The following is a 9,326-nucleotide window of genomic DNA, read 5'->3' as shown; positions in this document are numbered from 1 at the left end:
ATGATGGCACTGCGCGGTTTTGGGATATTTTTTGGAGTAGTTACTATTCTTGGGCAATTAATGGTTGAGGGTAAGTGGCACAGTTGCAAACCTTTGGCACGTCCTCATCGACTGGCTGGCTGCCGTCGCCTCTATCAAAATAATCTTCTGCTTGTCATGTGCAGGCTGACGATCAGTGTGCAGCTCTGAAACTCATGCTGACGCGCTGGAGCTGATTTTCCTAACTCTACTCTTCGTACTAAAATGTGCTTACACCTATATACAAGTGCTGCTGTATTAATAACATCTCGAAACGTGTGTATTTTAATAGTTAGGAGGCAAAATAAATTATTTCCTTCATTTGATGCATATCTGCAAGCTAACATACAGTATATATTGCAATATATAGTATATGTTCATGATGCCGTTAAGTGTATATAAAAATAATCATTGTCTGAGATGGTCCATGAAGATTATTTATATACTGACATTACATTTAAACACATGGCATACAAAACAAACTGTACACAGAGCACGTCATGCTTTTTGTCCATCCACTAATAAGCCTAACCAAATATTGTCGACATGGATCATCTGTCACATGGATCATCTGTCACATAAACTGTCGCACGATTATATGATGCAGTCAGTGCAATTTTTTGGTTGGAATCAAATAAGTCGATTAGCCTCAAAAAATGGGAAAGATCATCTGTGCTTTGTCATGCAAGCAGCATTACTGCAGTGCGTAACACTAAATCCCCCAAACTAATACAAGTCTATAAATAAAGTGCATGGCCCAGTGCACAGCTTGGCCCAAAAAGCCAGAAAAAAAGTGAATTTTTTTTTGGGAACATTGTTGGTGCAGATGCAGGAACAACAGAACTGAAAGGCTGTGAAACTCTGGCTATGATAGAAGTTTTATATAAAGAATATTGTTATGGTTTAGGGGAGCCTACGTAATTCTGCCAATGCATCTTGCCACTTGGGATGGAAAGGAAACTTGTGGACAAATGCTTCCTGAGTCCATCGTGTTGGTAGAGGTCAGTGGAGTAAGGTACAACCAGGGATAAGAGTCATCCTGGAATGTAGACTTCTGATATTATTTCTCTGACATGCTTAAAATGCCAGGTCACTCAAATATCACTTGGAGTTTGGGAACAGTGCTGTTGTGATTGGTGTCCATTTCAAAACACCGCTCATCTTCACCAAGAGAAGCACAGCTCATTTAGGCTGAGAGAAGTTCTTGACATTCTTACCTCAAACCATAGTGTCATATGAATTTTTGTGTCACAAACGGGACGTTGAGGCTGTTGTCGGTAATTTGATCTCTACACACATAGCATGTAGCAGATGCTGCACGTGTTAAGTCAAACTCAGTGGAGGTGTGATATTTGGAATTAACTCTCCTCCTCCCTCAGTCTTCTTCAAGTTGTTATGATGAGAATCAGGAATGCAGACAACAAGATGCTGAGGTGCAGCAGTTCATTCCCCTCAGACAGCACCAGACCATTTCTTCCTCTTGCTGGGTCACATAACGATCCCTTCATGTTTAAAACGCTCCCAGCAGTAGAAGTGTGCACTGGGTAGTAGGTCACAGTCATCTGGGGTGAGTTTGTTTCGCGTTTACCCCAGTTCAACTGAGATGTTGCAATGTTTACCTGTTTGTCCGTTTTTGTCTGACATATTATACTGCCTGCTCTCTTGGGTCAAGGGTCCCTTGAGCCAAATCACAAAAAAACACCGTTTAGAGCTGGTTTTATCTGGGGACAAAGATTTCATCAGCCAACGTTATGAGGTCTTCATTGATCACCTTTGAGCTGACTTGATATCCTATCATGCAGGTTTATAGGTCACCTGCAAAAACTGACCGGGTTGAAGCAGAGACACAAACAAACTTTCGTTGCCACATATTAATATAACTGCTCTAAGAGAATTGGCTGACTACTGCATTTAGAAGCACACCAGTTACTGTGTGACTCACATTGCACACTGAAAAATCACTGCTTACAGTTTTCCATATTTACAGTAATAAGTTTGTTTGAATATCAGCATTGCTTTTTTAGCCATCCATCACAAACACTTTTTTGTGGATGAACAAGAAGAGTAAAAGTAGGCTGGAATAATATCCTTTAATTTGATAGCACTTATCTAAATTAGGTTACAAAGGGCTTTATACATGGGATTAAAACATCACAGAAGAAGACCAAAGAAAACTAGAATGGTACTCAATAGAGCAAATACCTCTGCCAAGGTCCAACAGTCCTGTTGTGAAACCAGGTTTAAATTCACAAGATCAAACATTTTGTTTAGGTCTGCACCAGATTGCACACACTCATGGAAATCAGTCCCTTAAACATTTATTTTTTCATCGAAAGATAAAGATAAATCAAGAAGAACTATGAAAAACGCCCTGTTGCACAATGTTAAAGAAAGTAGGGAGAAGAAATCCTGCATCTGCCTCCTGATCAGGATCTGCAACAAAAATGTAATGTCATGCCCCCCCACTGTGCCAAATGTCATGAAAATTGGTTAACACAAAAAGTTTGACCAGCTTTTCCATAATCCTGGTAAAAAACTAACAAACAAACACAAACAAAGAACCAAATAAACACAAACAAACCTCCTTGGTGGAGGTAATGAGAAGAGTAACATAACAAAAAAAAAAGAAACCGCAAATTTCATCCATTGCCAATGACAGAAAAACTAGGAAAATAAAGCCATTTTCAAAATTATAATTTCACAAAAGCTTCCTATGAGGGAGAACTGTTTTAGTTTTCCTCATTGATAAATTTGGAGAAAGTGCTATTGAGCTGTGTACAAACTCAGAGGCCTAACGCAGATGCATTACACGTCTTACTTTACATTGTCACACTTTCCCTTTCACTGAGTGTTGTTCACTCATCCATGTGTCCAGTGTAATATTCAACAATATTCAATCATTGACAAATGCCTTGGGAGGTGAGAAATCTGACCACTGTCATTACACTGCCCACCACACAAACTGTCCCATGGGAGAATCCTGACTACAGCTCGAATCCAAGTGATATTTTTGTGTCTGACTGTACGAGGGCATGGATCGATCATGGCGGGGAACATGATCTTTGTGGCTTTCTAGTATGTGTTATTGATACCATTTCTGCCTATTAATGATATTGATGATTATTGTGGATGCCCCGAGTGTGACTTGAAGTGGTTTAGAGTTTCCCAGCTGCTGTGTAATCGGAGCTATGGGTAGCGACAGCTGGGAGGAAAGAGGCAAGGGGTCGGAAATAAACTCGGCCTTTTCTTACTCTGAGTGTCTCTTGAATGTTATTCTGAAATACGCTGGAGCCGAGGAGAGTAATAAAATGCTACTACTGCCATGAAGTTCAGTTTAGAGCTGGCCACACGATAACAGGGTAAACAGGTGCATAGAGTCGTCAAACCGGCCACATGTTAGCAATGCAGCAGTATCCAGCTGAAGTTTGCTAATATTCGTTAAAGTTAGCCACCACATGCTAATGGTCACACCATAGATATAAACCTAAAGATCCTCCCATTATCCAGAAACAAAGTTGAAATACCCCAAATGTGAACGCCGTCATCTTGCGCATTTGGATGCATCAATGTGAAATGACCGAAAACATCTTTGAGAAAAAAAAAGTTGATATAGTAGTATAGTAGTATACTTTATTTCCCTTAACTTGCCTCACCAATTCCACAGCATGTCCACGTAAGGCTAAAATTACTGTCACTCTCTATGTTACATGTAGGTGTTCGCATCCTATTTGATAGTTAAGCCTAAAGCATGCATACATTGACATACATTTTTTTTAATGACATGTGTGTCTTGGCCTTGACGATCCCCTCATGCAGATCATAAACTGACCCAATTTCTAATCTTTTTCTCCATGCAGTGCAGTGTAATGAAGAGTCAGAGCTGATCGGCGACTTGTTCAAAGACTACAAGAAAAACATACGACCTGTGGTTCATCCTGAGGACAAGCTGACGATTCAGATTAAGATGACCCTCACTAACCTTATCTCATTGGTGAGAGCTCGCACTTCCTACTTGTTCTCACAATGCCTGGCTGCATATTAAAAGATATATTTCTGTGACATGGACTCGATTCTCTGGACATCCACAGGAGGTTGTGTGTGAAAAGGGCTTGACACCCACAACTCTAATTCTCACATTCACTTGCACCACAGAATGAAAAGGAAGAGACTCTTACGACCAACGTGTGGATTGAGATTGTGAGTTCACTCTTTCTTCATACTCATAATTTTGTTTTGGTTGCAGAAATCATGGAACAACTTTTCAAACTGTCTACATTACTCACCTGTTCGGTCCTCTGTTGTGTCTTGTGACCTTTCTCTTTAATGTCATCTACAGCAATGGGTTGATTATCGCTTTGTGTGGAACACCTCTGACTATTATGGCATTGATACTGTTCGTGTCCCGTGCAACACAGTGTGGCTTCCGGACATTGTACTTGAGAACAAGTAAGACGGACACACAACGCCATTATACTATATGTTTTCTGTTTGGGGCTAAAATATGGCGTCAACTCTTTCTGTGCGTCCTTCTCTGCAGCATCGATGGCAAGTTTGACGTGGCTTACTATGCCAATGTGTTGATCAGCAACGATGGGTCGATGTACTGGCTACCTCCCGCTATCTATCGGAGCACTTGTGCCATCGAGATCACCTACTTCCCGTTTGACTATCAAAACTGCACCCTATCATTCCGGTGAAGTACAATTATATCATAAGTAAATACTGTACATATATGACATGTGTAAGGATGTATGAGTTTGTCTATTTTCAATCCTCCCCTCCTACACTGCCACATTCCTAGATCCCAGACTTACAGTGCCAAAGAAGTGGACCTGATTTTGGCTGTAGATGACGAAGAACATACTATTGAGTGGGTGGACATCGACCCAGAGGCGTTCACAGGTACAGAGCATCCGCATTTAATACTCCAACATTCAAAGCACACAGTTCCTCTGTGGCTTAGTGCGCTTTCACTGATCAGAGAATGGCGAGTGGGCCATCGTCCATCGTCCGGGCAGGAAGATGATCAACAAGCGGTACACCCCGGACGACCTGGATTATCAGGAGATCCTGTACAACCTGATCATCCAAAGGAAGCCGCTGTTCTACGTCATCAACATCATCCTGCCCTGCTCCCTCATCTCCTCACTGGTCGTACTGGCCTACTTCCTCCCTGCACAGGGTCGGTAATTACATGTTATTATGGCTATTAATGACATAATAAGGGGCAGTAGCACAAAAATATTCGATGCTATAAAATGTTATGTATCATAATGTTTTGCACCTGGAAACAGAATGATAATATAAAAAGAGCACAATTTGGAAGCAGTCATTTGACTTATATTTACTTATTTAAATAATAATGATAATGCTAACAATAACAATAAGAATTTTTTTTATATTGCACTTTACTTTTGTTAACAATGTCACACAATGTTTTATAAGGAAGAAACAATGAGAAGAAAAATGGGACACGAGAAGCCTACAAACACACAAATATATACTGTATATATATATATATATATGTATATATATATAGGGTTGATGAGTGAAAATAAGAACTAGTGTAAATCAGTCATAAAAGCTTGTTACTTGTTATAAATCAATTAAAATGGAGCTCTTCTCATGATGTTGTAAGAAACATGCAACCAAACAAAAATTAAGCTTGTTCAGTCAGTCTTGGTAAAATCCCTAACTGATGCCATATGATGTTATATAATTACTATCTGAATATGAAACATAATATTCTTTATAGTACTGCAGGTATAATCTCTCTATTTGGTCCCCTAAGTCTCTGTTGTCCACTTCCACAGCTGGAGGACAGAAGTTGACTGTGGCCATCTCCGTCTTGCTGGCTCAAACTGTCTTCCTCTTCCTTATTGCTCAGAAGGTCCCTGAGACGTCTCTCTCTGTCCCTCTAATTGGCAAGTGAGTCAACGTGTGCTCTCTGCTGTCCTCGGCCAATCTCTGCTGGACTTCTTCCTTTCTTTTTGACCTATACAGTTTGAGTGTCTTGTCCAACCCGGATCTTGTCTGATTTCCTCCCCGCTGCAGGTACCTGATCTTTGTCATGTGTGTTACTACTCTCATTGCTACCAATCAAATCGTGGTGCTGAACATCTCCCTGCGCAGCCCCAGCACTCACACCATGTCCCCCAGCATCAAACATGTGAGTTCATATTTAGGTGTTGGTTTTTTTAACTCTATGTGATTATGTGTCCTTACAGCTACCTATCCATTTTCTGTCTTCCTTAGGTGTTCTTGGAGATGGTGCCTCGTTTCCTGGGCATGTCCCCACTGGTGGATGACAGCGAGGTGACCACAGAGGTCAACGGAGTGAGGGAGCGGCGGCGCAGCTCCTTCGGCCTCATGCAGAGAGCAGAGGAATATGTGATGAAACAACCTCGCAGTGAAATGATGTTTGACAAACAGAGAGCGAGGCACGGCCTAACACGATCTGTCGGTACGACGTCTGTTTCTAAAACTATGAGCAAACATAACCATGTTTGTATTTCGGCTCAAATACTTGCCTGAATGTTCCTGGATATTATTATAACTTATAAGAATAACTTCTCTAAATGTGCCCACATTGTTTCCTTAAGATCCTTGAAATATTTCTGGGGAAATAAAACATATAACTGGCTCCACTGTTTACATTGTGGAGCCTGTATGGCCCACCAAGTTTTGTGGCAATCCACTCGGTAGTTTTTGCATAATTTTGCATATTATGCATGGGTGAAAATATAGTCTCCTTTGCTAAAGTAAATATGAATATCTATTAGAGCAATATCATCACCATGATACAGCTGCTGTTTTATACGTGTATCCCTGACTCATTTTAGTATTACAGGCGTAACCTGTGTTTTTCAACACCTTTTTCTGCCTCATTACCATGGAAGATACCAGAGTCTACCTCAGGAGAAGCTGTAGAATACTGATCTCTAATTGTCAGCATCTCCTTCCCCATCTCAGTGGATAGTATGGACATCAGCAGCACAGCCAACCTGTACAAGAGTTTGGCCCAAGCTGCACCTGAGATCAAGCAGTGTGTAGATGCCTGCAACTTCATCGCTGAGAGTACCAGACAACAGAACGACATCGGATCTGTAAGTGTGACTTTAGATTTCAACTGCCCATCAAACAGATTTTGGCTAAGGAAGCTCAATCTTACTCATTTTCCATTTCATCATTCTTTTAGGTAAGTCTTCATTCTTTAATCTCTATTCACTCTCTTTCCAACTGCAGGAAATTGAAAGTTGGGTACTGATCGGGAAGATGATTGACAAGGTGTGTTTCTGGATTGCCCTTCTCCTCTTCATGATCGGCACGGTGGCGATCTTCCTGACAGGACACTTCAACCAGGTGCCAGAATTTCCATTTCCTGGCCAGAGCAAAAAATACATCCCAACATAAGAGAGTTCAGCAACCCCAAAAACATTTTCATTCAGAGCGGTCTTGATTCCATGACTCGTCGGGCTCAGATTCAGAGTTGAGTTCAGTCATGTTCACAGCTCAGACATATACTTGTGAACACTTTTAATGCTGCTAAGGGTTTTTTATTCAAATTAGCAGCTTTGTTTTTAGGTCTTCATTTTGGTGTCTGTTCATTTGGATGTACTGTATCGTTGGATGAGATTGAGCTTCATCATCATCATAGAATAGAATTATCATTCGTCTGTTCTGTGATAGAAAAGACTATAGTTCTTAGTTTAGACTAGGGGTCATGGTTGAAAGGGCCTAAGCCCATTTACCACCATTCTAGGAGTTCTTTCTATTGAAGCTTCCCACATCAAACTACTGCAGCTTTGCGATATTGTGTATTTAATGTAGCCACATGGACTGTGAAGAGCTATATTTAAAAATAGCAATCAAGAAATTTCACTGCTCTTCTTTGATGGGCTTCAACCATGTACCACACTAAAATACATATCTACTTAAGTCTGGATAAGTTGCTGTGCATGTACTATGTCTTATATAAAGAACCTGTGCATGTAACTTGAGCCCGCCTGCTCTGAATCAAAGCCTTATTCTTCTTACTATGACTTATTTATTAGAAAGTCTTGTTAGAGGTAGATGGCTCGGAGGGATATCATCTTGATGTCATTGTGCCATGTTTTTAAATAAATGTTTTATTTTGTGCATCCTGACTTATTGAATTTATTTATTGCAAAGGATGTGACCCACAAGGCTTGATCGTGAATTGTAGTAGCTGTACATGGAGTATATCAGACTGGGTTGTATGTATCACAGAGAGGGTTTGATTGCTATCCTTCACAGCTGTCAGTCACTTACATATGGATGCAGAACACACACATTTATTACTCCAATATCCAGAAAAAGGCGAGTGGGCAGTCGTGCATCCTCCAGCCAGGAGGATGATCAACCAATGTTATTACCCAGATGACTTGAACTGTCATAAATACCTTGTTCTATCCGATTTATAATCAAATCCATCAAATAAATGCTTAATAAATGCATTTCATTCTCAGTCATATAAAATAAAGGTACATTTAGTCACTTGGGATCCTATGTTTACTCTAAAACTCATCATGCTCACTCTTAGTCCTGAACAACAATATTGTATTTCTAAATCCCTCTCAGACTTTTTCTTTTAGTGTGGTTGAACGCCACCATGTGGTGTGAATCTGCACTACACCAAAGCAAAAAAGGGCCTCTTTCCTCATAACAGCGCCACCCCCAGGCCAACATTCACACTGTATTTCACAACTGATCAGTCATAAGTGAAACTCTATTTTTACCTCCATCTGATTATGGCTTATTTTACCAGTAAACCTCAGTCAACACTTTCCTCTCTAAATGAAATCAGTTCATTTGAATTAACCTAAAACATATGTCTAATTAGCTTGTAGGACCACATCTCATTAAAAGCTGGTGAAAAAAAAGTCACCTTACACTTTTGGGTGTAGAATATGTAGGTATAAGAGCCCTGGTAATAACAAAATAAAATAAATAAATTCGGGCTCACTCCTAATAAACATGTTGCAGTCTTATTATCTGGGAATCTCTAAGTCATTTCAGTCCTTTCCAAAGTGAAGTTACGCTGGAAGAGGTCTGTTACCAGGCTGTGGGCGGACCAACAATAAGTTGGCCCATTTTGTGAAAAGCACCTTTGAACACATCTTCTGTAGCTCACTTTATGAAGTTTATAGAAGGGAGTGCCTGGAAATATTTTGATAGTGCTGCCCTCAGAGAGGTGCTACAGGTCACTTACAGACAAGAGCTTGAGCCTCCAGACTCAAGAAAAGTTTCTCTACCATGCCCATTCAAACTTTAAATCAACACACTAC

At 40.4% G+C, this 9,326-nt stretch overlaps 1 protein-coding gene across 1 annotated transcript; it reads left to right on the top strand.

Moving 5' to 3' along the window:
• chrne (cholinergic receptor, nicotinic, epsilon) lies at nt 1–7,431 on the top strand. Its single transcript, XM_061086236.1, has 12 exons — nt 1–70; nt 3,876–4,009; nt 4,171–4,215; nt 4,355–4,464; nt 4,556–4,711; nt 4,820–4,920; nt 5,000–5,200; nt 5,832–5,946; nt 6,073–6,187; nt 6,274–6,481; nt 6,991–7,124; nt 7,264–7,431. Exons 1-12 carry the CDS (start codon nt 1–3, stop codon nt 7,429–7,431), a joined length of 1,557 nt encoding a protein of 518 aa, XP_060942219.1.
• The last annotated feature ends 1,895 nt before the right edge of the window (nt 7,432–9,326 follow it).

The sequence above is a fragment of the Limanda limanda genome, chromosome 14 (assembly GCF_963576545.1).
Source record: "Limanda limanda chromosome 14, fLimLim1.1, whole genome shotgun sequence".
Taxonomy (NCBI): Eukaryota; Metazoa; Chordata; class Actinopteri; order Pleuronectiformes; family Pleuronectidae; genus Limanda; species Limanda limanda.
Note: the sequence above shows the minus strand (reverse complement) of the source record. Positions and strands in the feature narration are given on the sequence as shown.

What these genes read in the sequence shown, in the direction of transcription:
- chrne (XM_061086236.1), top strand. Translation starts at nt 1, where the DNA reads ATGATGGCACTGCGCGGTTTTGGGATATTTTTTGGAGTAGTTACTATT. An exon ending in CGACCCAGAGGCGTTCACAG is followed by an intron (nt 4,921 to 4,999) that starts GTACAGAGCATC and finishes TTCACTGATCAG; the next exon opens with AGAATGGCGAGTGGGCCATC. An exon ending in CTACTTCCTCCCTGCACAGG is followed by an intron (nt 5,201 to 5,831) that starts GTCGGTAATTAC and finishes CCACTTCCACAG; the next exon opens with CTGGAGGACAGAAGTTGACT.